At 39.3% G+C, this 11,415-nt stretch overlaps 1 protein-coding gene across 2 annotated transcripts in view; it reads right to left on the bottom strand.

Annotated features, from left to right (window-relative positions):
• Positions 1 to 7,090: 7,090 nt before the first annotated feature.
• The window catches only part of LOC141791416 (flotillin-2a), a 34,174-nt gene continuing 29,849 nt past the window's right edge, over positions 7,091 to 11,415 (bottom strand). For both annotated transcript variants that reach the window (XM_074671859.1, XM_074671858.1), the window contains exon 11: positions 7,091 to 10,250. In XM_074671859.1, coding sequence (XP_074527960.1) covers positions 10,200 to 10,250 — 51 coding nt within the window. In that variant the 3' untranslated portion in view covers positions 7,091 to 10,199. The remainder of the gene's footprint in view (positions 10,251 to 11,415) is intronic.

The raw sequence follows: 11,415 nt of genomic DNA, 5'->3' as shown, positions 1-11,415 counted from the left end.
ATAATAATATCAAAGTAGTTTTTACATTACAAATAGAACAGTAAGCATAAATATAAAACATAAAGTGTAAAACCAGGAGTGTTTGCTGACAAAAAAAAAAGAGTGTATTTATTTACTAAAATAAGGTAAACAGTATCTGAGCTTAAAGTGATACTCCGGGATGGAACAAGTTGGGTCCTATCACAAGATCTAGGGCAGAAATTACCCCTACAGCAGTGTTTTTGTGCAGCAGAAGCCCAGAGCGCTCGCACCAAACACCCCCTCCCTGCTCCTCTGCCGGTTTCCTCTGCACTCAGACGGGGCCATATTTTACTTGACCTAAAACAAAAATATACGGACTCCCACCGAAAAAATCTGATATTGGTCTGCATTCACGCTTATTTAGAGAATTTTCAGCGTGTTACTTTCACACAAAAATGCCGCTAAATAAGGCTCTAGTTCTCATTATGTTGTAAAACAGCGCTACCTCCGCTGCAGAGCCACAGCTGGCTACGAGGCGCTCGCCGCTTAGTGTATCAGTCCACGCATGGCGTGCCAGATATAAACAAATGCAGGTAATCTGCCAGGACGAAGAGACACGATTTATCCTTTACACAGCAGAAACCTGCTTTATATTAATCACTTTATGTTCATGTAAGTTTAAAAACAGGTCAGATGGGCAAAAAATCAGAATTTTAAAACATGATTTTTAAAAGTTTACCAAATAAAGTTCAGAGTTATCAGAGTGGAAGAAAATGAACTCTTTCACGGCTTCACTTCTTGCTTCTTTATTTTAAACATGAACAAATAAATCAACAGAACAAAATAAACAGCCAGATTAAAAAATAATAATAACAAAAAATAAGTAGCCAACTAAGTTTGTCAACAGGAAGAGGAAGTTAACACCTGTCTAGTCCAGCCCTTTCACCTTACATGAGTTATAATTAATTTATACCCACTTAAAATTCAAATCTACAAAATCTATAGAGCAGTGGATTCAAAAGTGGAGGTTATTTAATGCCTTCTAGAATAATACAAAAACATTTGGAGTTTCATATTTCATCCATTATTAAGAAAATATAAAGAAAAATTGGGTTAAATTTGATATTGAAGCATAAAAAGAGAGGCTATCTGATCTGTTTTCATTTCTTTGTAAAAGACCTCCAAGGGGACTGAACCAGAATAACAACAGGGCAGAGGAGGAGGATTCATTCAGGAGACACAAAAATATGTGACCACAGGTTTTCTAGTTTCATACACATTAGATAAATTTCGTATTGTAGGCTGTTTTTCTTTGTTTTTCTTTGTTTGGGGTCATAAGCTGAGAAATTTGGAAATCCTTGCTATAGACGACACAAACATGCATGAATATCACTGCACTGCCTTTCAATACAGTGGGGGAAATAAGTATTGAATGCATCAACTTTTTTCTCATCACATTTATTTCCCAAGATGCAATTCACACAAAATTTCTACCAGACATTGGTATTAACTCAAATAATCTACACATGAAAATAAATCATGACGTTCAAGTCCATAAATAATGATTATGTGGAATGAAGTATAATAACACAGGAAAAAAGTATTGAACACACCCTGGAAAGGCTGTATACTTTGGCAAGGAAATGCACCATAACAACTGAAATCTGTCAGTAATTATTACTTGAACTTCCAATTAGTGCAAACCAACATCAGCTGGGCTAGAGCAAATTGATGGTCCTATAAAAAAGGTCGTTTTTTTCCACCAAGCAGTTAAACACAACACACTTCATGATTGTTTCACTTCACAACCTGATTGTTGCTCAGCATCAGAATGGAACTGGTTACAGACTTATATCAAAGCACCTGAATATTCCAGTCAGCACCATTGGGGCCATTATTCACAAGTGGAAGAAGCACCACCTTACCATTAACAGGCCACGCACAGGAGCTCCTTGCAAGATTTCTGACCAGGGAGTCAGAGAGATAGTCAGAAGAGTACTCAATGAGCAAAGGACCACCCTGAAAGTGCTCCAGAAAGACTTGGAGGCAGCAGGTACAATTGTTACAGAGAAAACAATAGACAATGTACTCCACCGCCATGGCCTCTATGGACACTCAGCCCGCAAGACTCCATCCCTCAAGAAAAGGCATGTTGAAGCTGGTTTAAAGTTTGCTAAACAGCATCTTGACAAGCCTGTAGAATACTGGGAGAATGTTGTCTGGTCAGATGAGACCAAAATTGAACTTTTAAGCTGTCATACTACAAACCATGTTTGGAGGAGAAATGGCCCTGCACAACACCCAAAAACACTACACCAACAGTGAAGTTTGGAGGTGGAAGCATCATGGCATGGGGTTGTTTCTCATCTCATGGTATTGGCAAACTTCATATAAACGACAGAGCAATGAATGGAGCCATGTATGGGGAAATTCTTGATATGAATCTGCTGCCATCCACCAGGATGATGAAGATGAGACGTGGCTGGACCTTCCAGCAGGACAACGATCCAAAGCACACGGCAAAGTTGACTCTCAAATGGTTTCAAAAAAAGAAAATCAATCTGTTAGAATGACCTAGTCAATCACCTGACTTCAATCCAATTGAACATTTGTGGAAAGAGCTAAAGAAAAGGGTTCACCAGAGGCCACCAAAGAATATTCCAGATTTAAAGACAATCTGTGCAGAGGAATGGGCCAAAATCACGCCTGAGCAGTGTGGACATTTATTTAAAACATACATGAAGCGTCTGGAAGCTGTCATTGCAAACAAAGGCTTCTCCACTAAGTATTAGATGAGTCTCAGTTAGTGTGTTAAAACTTTTTTCCTGAGTTAAAAAGCAAAATAAGATGAGATTAGCAAAGAAATGTTTAAATATGTCTCCAGAGTAATAATACAGTTTGTGTTGTGTCAGGGGAGCTGGGATTCTTCCTCCTCAGTCTCAGACTTTGTCTCTGACCCTCAGCTTCAGGTCACCTCCTGCTCTCTGCTCCTCACATGTCCAGACTTTTCTTTAGTCAGTTAAAAGAAAAATGTTCCACAAAAGTTCAGCAGTCAGTAAGACATGTATTATTTAACTTCTTAATGGTCTTTATGAATTTATTAGCACACATAATTTCCAGGGTGTCTCTCTTCTCTCCTCCTCTTCCTCGTGTCACAGGCTGAAGCTGTGAGTTCAGCTCTTTGTGCGTCACATCAACACGTCTGTGTGAAAGAGGCCCAGCAGTAACCTGAGGCTGAACTTCATCAGTCTAAAGCCCGGTGTTTTAATCTCTCTGTGCACTCATACGTCTAATGTGATTCATCTCTGAGCTCACAGCTGGATGATTTATGTGATGGTTTCACAGGCTTTGAATTTAATACAGCAATATGTCAGCTGATGTCGTGTTATCTGACTTATTAAACTTTTCCAGAGCTCCAGCTCAGCTAGATTTCAGGATACGCAGAGCTGGGATGTGTTTTTTATTGGATGTGTCACGCAGACATGGCATGTCAGATTCACAGCTTCAAATTAAGCCCGGCTGTGATGGAGCGGGTCGGAGTTTGCTGTAGTTTGTCTCTGATACCTGACAGTGGGTCTCAGCTGGGGAGCAGGGGGAGGACCTGGCCTCTCACACCGAACACTGACACTCTTTAGACTCTGAAGGAAAGCATACAACAGACAGAAAGAGGAGTAAATCAATAAGTCTGTGTATTTATGAGGACTTTATCCCAGGACTGAGCCCTGCTCCTCAGGAGGATCAGGCTGAGCAGGGACCTCAGGGTGGGCCATGCTGTCACAGAGTCTCCTCCTGGTTAGGGTGTGGGAGCCAGGCTGGGGTGTGAGTGCTCCTCCTGTAGGCTCAGATAAAGATGGAGGTGGGACTATCAGGGTGGTTGGAGTTTATCTGCGGCAGAAAGGCTGTTTTTGTTACTGATAAGTTCTTCACCTCGTGGAGAGACAGAGAGTCGGCTCCAAACCCCTCAGACCTCAGAGCGATCAGATAGAGGTGGTCTGAGAGGTTTCTTTAAAGAGTGAGCAGACAAGAGAAACAAAGAAAAGATTAATTTATAATGTTTCTAAATGAAAAACCTTCTGTCTTTTGAACATGCTGATTCAGTCCCCTCCATCTTCATCCAGTCCAACTGACCCCTCACTTCACAGCAAATAAAACACTTGAAGTTAACCTGAGTTTAAAAGAGCAGACTCATTAAGAGGAGAATCTTAGTCATCCTGTATTTTCCCTTTGTTGTCATTACTTCATTATTTGATTTTGTGTTAGTGTCATTCATTATCATCATGTTGCATTTAATAAAAAATGATTTTCTTTACACATCCATGGCAGAGGCCTTTTCATGTCCTGTACAAGGAAACAATTGAAGCTAGACCCAGAAAACGTGAGACATAAAAAGAATGCATCATGATAAAACAAAAGCAGAATATATATATATATATATATATATATATATATATATATATATATATATATATATATATATATAAATATATATATATATATATATATATATATATATATATATATGTATATGTATATGTATATGTATGTATATATATATATATATATATATATATATATATATATATATATATATATATATATATATATATATATATATATATATATTACTTTTTAATGTTTTATAATTTTCTTTAAATGCAGAGACAATGGGTTTTGTTAAGGGAAAAAAAAAACAGAAAAAAGGGAACATTGTACATTTGGAATTTATATCAAAAACAAAAGCAGAAGAAATGTGATAAATTGTGATAGTTCAATAGATTAAAAGGTGTGATATAATATCTTTTCGATTAAAAAAATCAGTATAATTATTCCTTTTTTGCACCAATAATAAAAGAAAAAAACAGATCTAGTATTTCAATATCTTGACTTTTTATCTAATTTACTTGACTTATATCTCTAGCTTGTTTTGACTTTTGTTATTATGTGGAGGGGTACCAAATTGAGTACTTTTATAGGTACTGACCGAAGTCTGTCAAAAGTACCGGGTACCGATTCACGGAAAATCAAAAAGTACCATGTTTAGTACCTAAATGCATCCTTGTGACTGTGAGGGAGTAGAAAGTAGGCAATTTTCCATGCTGAACACAGCATTGCAAAGTTAGATATTGAAGAATCAATATGCTAAATTATTATTTTTTAAAATATTTTATTATTGAACAAATTGATATTTTTTACCACAAAAACACAAAAAAAGTACCAAAAATTGGTGCCGTTGACTACCGGTACCAATTGCACTGGTACCATAGTGTTTCAAATGTGAAAGGTACCTGTCCCTATGTGCTTATATGCTGAGGTGTTTCTTTCTCAATCTCAAACTACGCCCCCTTTTGGGAATAGCCTGGAATCAACATTTTTCCTCCCTCTCTTCTCCCAATGTTGTTTTTCTTTTCATAGCTATTGCAAAGGGGCGCTGGGTAGCTAGCTGCTCCTAGGTTAATCCCATTTCTGTGTTTCCCCATGTTTGTTTTCTCATATATCTTGGAAGGGATGTAACTGAAATGAAATTTCCCCTCTGGATCAATACAGTATTTTGATTCTGATTGGGAAAAATATAATAATAAATTATTTTGTTATCATGACTGACATTTGGGATTTCTTTTTCTTTCATTGAAGCTTTTTGTTCCTTTTTGTTCCCTTTTTGACATCAGCCCAGAGGAAAGAGGCCTCCACAGTTTGAAGAGTCCTCTGTGCTGAGAATGTGGTGAGGACTTGATTCCCCTGATAGACGGTAACTAAATGAACAGATCATCCACATGTTTTCTGATTAGACAGTAGAATACAACATAATGTCTATTTTGTCATTGTAAAATTGGACAAAAAAACATTAACCCTGGATGCCAGCTGTTGTGAATTTGTGACATACCCCATCAGGTCTTTAAGCAGCCTATTGATGCTGCTATTGCTATTGCTATTGATTCATATTTTACACACACCATGGATCATATCAGACCCACTATGTCCCAGTATATTGGTCAGGGTGAATTAAGTATATCTTTACATATAAAAATGACCTATTTTTCACTATTGTATTTGTTATATTCAAATTTAAAAATTAAGTATCTGTAAGAATGCAAAAATACAGCAAAAATAATAATGAAAAAAAATATATAATTGTGAATTAATTCAGACAGTATGGGATAAAATTTCATATATATCATACATACATACAGTACAGACCAAAAGTTTTGACACACCTTCACATTCAATGCGTTTTCTTTATTTTCATGACTATTTACTTTGTAGATTCTCACTGAAGGCATCAAAACTATGAATGAACATATGTAAAGTTACATACTTAACAAAAAAAGGTGAAATAACTGAAAACATGTTTTGTATCGTAGTTTCTTCAAAACAGCCACTATTTGCTCTGATTTCTGCTTTGCACACTCTTGGCATTCTCTCGTTGAGAATGTTTTTACTTTTGTTATTATGTGCTTATGGCCTGTGCTGTATGTATCACATTTCTCCTTCAAAGGGGAGCTTGAAAGTCACTCCTTTTTTATTCTATGTAGTGTTTGTGTTTCCTTTTGATCCCACCAATCATTTTGTGTTTTCCTTCTGTTCAAAGTGCATTGGATACAAGCTCAGGATACATGGTGCACTGATCTATAGTTATTATATAACTCTGTTTAGTTGTGCATCTATTTGTATTTCAAGTCACTTCACACATGACTAAGTCTTAACCTCAGAAATTGTAAACCTGTAAACCCAACACTGTAGACAGAAATTATTCAATATGTGAGCTCTACTCTGATTATTACCAATTATTACACAGTTAGAGCTCATTATTAGTGGTTTGTGCTTTGGCTTAATAAAAAAATCAGGAACACATTTCTGTGTGAAAAGTAAATAATGTAAGCATCAAAAAAATCTTGGATGTTTGGAAACACCAAGTTAAAAAAGTCATTGATCTAAAAAGAAGAAAAAATTTCATGGGGTCTGATCACTTTGACCTCAGCTGTTTGAGTGTGTGTGGAGGTGTTCCTGAACACAGTGACTGATCTGAGGTGAAAACTGCAGCAGATGAAATCTTCCAGCCTGTTTGATGTTAATCTGTCCTCCCCTGCTTTAACCCCAGCACCTGAACAAAGTCACACACATACACACAGAGTCACACAGAGCCCAGCAGGAAGTGGTGTAACATTTATTATAGGGTGGCACACACAGAATAACATGAACACATGCTTGAAATGCCATGCTGGATCAGATCCCCGCGTCAGGCCGGTGTTACATGAGACGTCACAAGATGAATCCACAATACACCTTTAATTTGAGATTACAGATTATTTCCATGGAGACAACGTATGAATCAGATGAAGGCGAGAGTTAAGGCGTACGAAGGTCGTTAGTGTTTGGTCTTAAACCACATTCTCCTCTGAAATGCCGCTTTGACAAACGCTGTCTGATTAGTTAACGCAAAGAAGGATAATCTGTTGGCACTCCGTATGACGGCCAAAACAATAAATGAAAGGCATTCAGAGGTCTAGGCTTGAAAAGAGAAGCTGCTAAATGCTACATTTATAATCTAAAGTCATTTGTTATATACATATATATCTGTTCCCTTGTATACTTGAAGTGCAGACTTTTATAAAGAACACAAACAGAGAGAAAAGGTACAGCTGAACATGATAGAGGTATAACATCCACATTTCCTACAGGTTACTTCGTGTCTACAGTCACGTTTGATTATCCAATCACAAGCTCCGATTCCTACAGTGGACAAACTGCTCGTTGAAGTGTGAACCAGCTGTTCTTCATTTACCAAAGGCACTGTGTACAGAAAGCTACTGCACTGAAAAACACGAGCACAGAGAGACTTTAATCTGTTTCTGGAAACATCAACGCAGGTTGGTTCGTTTTATTTATCATTTCTTCTTCTACTGTTTCAGCTCAGAGCGCCAGGAGGATGAGGAGGTGAGACGTGTGCAGCCAAACTGAAAATGCCACGTGTCAGAGTTTGAAAACAGGACACTCAATGAATGATCACATGACCTTCATCCATCAACCTCTTCTTTAAAATACTGGTCGTCAGATTATGACAAAGAATATCAAAATAAAGTCACTGTGTTTATAGAAAGGTGAAAACAGGCTCAAGAGTTACAGAAACAAAAGAACAACATTCATTTCATGATGTAGAAAAATAAAAGCTCGATCCAAACCAGAAGCCTCAGATTCCTCACAGAAATAAAGACAGAGTGGTCCGACTGGATCAAATAATCCTCAGGTTAAATGATTGTGGAAAGTGGTTCAGTATCTGTGATGTGTGTGATGGTTTAAATCTTAAACAGGCAGCACCAGGCTGGTCTGACTCCCTGTGCGATGCTGCCACCTAGAGGCTCAAACCTGTAGCACACTGACCCTCATGTTTACTGTCCTTTAAAACCCAGCAGATCAAAAATAATCTGATTAGATTAAAGCTTCTGGATTAAACTTTCAAAGCAGACTGTTAGAAAAGTTTCAGTAAGATTCAGTGTCTGATGCCAGCAGAGGGCTGATTCACGCTGGATTACAGCAAAAAAAAAATGTGATCCAACCTTTTCAGACAGAACAAAACATTTTTTTTAGGATTAAATCAAAACCTTAAATGTTTTTCTGCAACTGTTAAGTCTTGAGTTGCTAATTTCTAAAAATATGTCACCAAACAGCAGCTAACATCAAATGTTAAATGGAGAGGTCTTCCTATTTGTGAGGATTTGGCGCCCCCTGTGGACAGAGTATGCAGTCTCTTCTGCAGCAGTAGTAATCTGAATTAGATTATCTTTGATGGTCTGTTTTGTTGGTGTAAACGAGATCAACAGCAGGCTGGATTTCCTGATCCCTAGCAGCAGAATTGGAGTATTTTGAACCTTTTGATTGTAACAGACGTCATCAGAGGCTGAATGATCACTGCACACCTGTAGAGTTATCGGTCAAACGTCTCTACTTTACATTTACCACCTGAAAGCCATCCCAGCACAAACACCAGGTGATGTGCTGCGTTCACGTCCTGATCACATGCTTTCCTCTCAACATCACGAGCCACTGACTGACTAATCCTACAAAAATTCCTGCATCACGACTTGGGCGTGTCAGCAGGAGCAACTTCCAACCCAAAGAGGCGTGGAGTCACTCTGTGAAAGTCTGAAATCTGTTCAGTGAGACTCTGAACGTCTGAGGGGGACATACAGTTTGTCCCAGAGACGTAAAGAAATGAGTTAAAGCTCTAGTCGACAGCTGTCCAGAGAGCGTTTAAGGCTGATTCCAGCTAACTATGGCTTTGTGTTTGGAGTTAGCTCTGCATGTTTATATCTGTTTCCAACACGTGACGAATAAAAAAAAAGAGGGAGCTGTTGTTAGTAGAAGCAGATGTCAAGAGAACAGGGAGCGATATCTAAACACCATCCATCAACAACACGGATAAATACTCTGACATGAATCCAACTGAAGCCAAACCGTGGTCCTGAAGGTTTGGGCACTTAAGTGTTGAACAGGCACTGCACATGTGAACGACAAAGACGAGACAACAAACGGCGAGGTAACAGAAGATCACAGTCAGTCACAGAGGGGGAAGATCTGCTCAACGTGGCGGGTGACAGAGGTTTTGGTGATCCAACATGATCTCTGAGTTATTCGAGTTAAAAAGCAAAGAGGGAGTTAAAGCGGGCTGATCCACGCCTGCTGCACGCTACTTCACTAACTGAGGCGAGCTAAACACAGAGCAGGAGCAGGAGCAGGAGCAGGAGCGGGCTCTCTCTGAATGTGGGGACACGTTTTAACTCCTGACAGGAAGTGGTGACTCCCTGACGTCAGGTAGACAATCAAATATCTCTCTCCTCATGTGCTGAGCTCCCTTTGGAGGCCGCAGCTCTTTACATTTTAATCTATTTAATCCACACATGATTCAAATGAGCCAATCAACCTTCAGTCCTGAAATACTGGGTCTGTGGGTCTTCAGGACTGCGACACATAGAGCTGGCTAACTAGTGCAGAGTGCTAATAATCAACATCTAAAATAAAACAACAAAGATACAAACAGTCTGGTCCTTCGGTTTTTAAGGCCCCAGCTCGTTTTTCATAAGAAAATTAAAAACCTCTTAAAAATATAAAAAAACTTCTCTGTTGGCGTCAAGTGTTTGTGGTCAAAGGCAGTTTGCATAAGGGGTCAGAGGCTGAAAAAACGGATTTTCATGCTTGAGGCAGATAAACGTCAGAGGGCTGAGAGATTTCAGTGGACCGGCTCATCACATGGCTGTTTGGCACTGCGGGGTCACCATCTTCTGCAGCAGAGGGATCTGTGGGATCAGAGCAGAGCGGAGGAGGATTAGCCGGTTTTAACACAGACACTGAGCCACAGTGACGTCACAGACAGAGACCGGACCACAGCAGCAGGAGACTCAGAAACTGTTTTCAGAAATAAATCCCTGAAATGATTCATGAGCTGGTCGCCTCGTAGCAGAGAGTCTGACAGGATTAAAGGGGGGCGGGGGGTCAGACAGGACACTACAGCAGTTTAATGTTTCACAACCCTTTCTAAACCCAAACTGTAGATCCTGTTTGTGTTCTCTTTTTTTTGTGTCTCTCTCAAACGGCAGCAAGTGTTTGTTTAAAACACCGTCTTTGTGTCATCATCAATGATTTTAACAGTTTTGTTCTTTTAGAACAGTAGATGAAGCAGCAGAGTGGAATACTTCTCTAAAATATTTTGTTTCTGATCAACGACACAAGAAACTGAGGACTCTGACTTTGTGCACTGTGGGTGTGGTCACACTACCCCTATATGATCCAGACTTTAGCAGGTATCACACACACGCATGGCCCGCCTACGTCATTGTGAAGTATCTGTTTACATGAAGCGTGATCTCATCAGAGTCAGCACAATGAGACACAGAGAGCACTGCTGCAACTTTAGAGACTTTTGGACTTACGTCAAGTCGTTTTGGCCCAACACAGCTTTCTAACACCCTGCTTCGTTTAAAATGATTGTTGATAGATGCGCTCATGGTGATAATATGTCATGGACCACAAGGGCAGTCTACATGCTTGTGCTCGTGCATGAAGTAAACCGTGCCGAAGCCCACCTCTCTGAAGCGTGCCAAAGCAGAGAAGTGAATTGTGCTCAAGCACGGCATGGTTGCGGTCACACTGGCCCTTTGAAACATGCTTTAGGGCTGAAGCCTGCTTAAGCACTGCACGGTTTGCCAGTGTGACCGCGTCCTAAGTGACCCGAGCGGTAAAAAAATCCCAGGTCAGGTCAGGGTGAAAGTTTCAGTTGTTTGTATTTATGACCACAGCTCACTGAGAAATTTCAGCAGCTGTCATGAGTTTTGTTCATGTGATAGATGACTGTTGTTTTTATGCTTTTTGGACACAGGCTGATTTTTTTACCACTTTTTTAAAAAGCATGTGGTACAGAACGTCCCGTGACTCCACAGTTTATGACACTTTCATTAACGTCTG

Source organism: Halichoeres trimaculatus, unplaced genomic scaffold (genome assembly GCF_033239565.1).
Source record: "Halichoeres trimaculatus isolate MK-OKI-2021-1 unplaced genomic scaffold, fHalTri1.1 fHalTri1_scaffold_6, whole genome shotgun sequence".
NCBI lineage: Eukaryota > Metazoa > Chordata > Actinopteri > Labriformes > Labridae > Halichoeres > Halichoeres trimaculatus.
The sequence above is the reverse complement of the archived record's forward strand: the minus strand, read 5'-3'. Positions and strand labels throughout refer to the sequence as shown.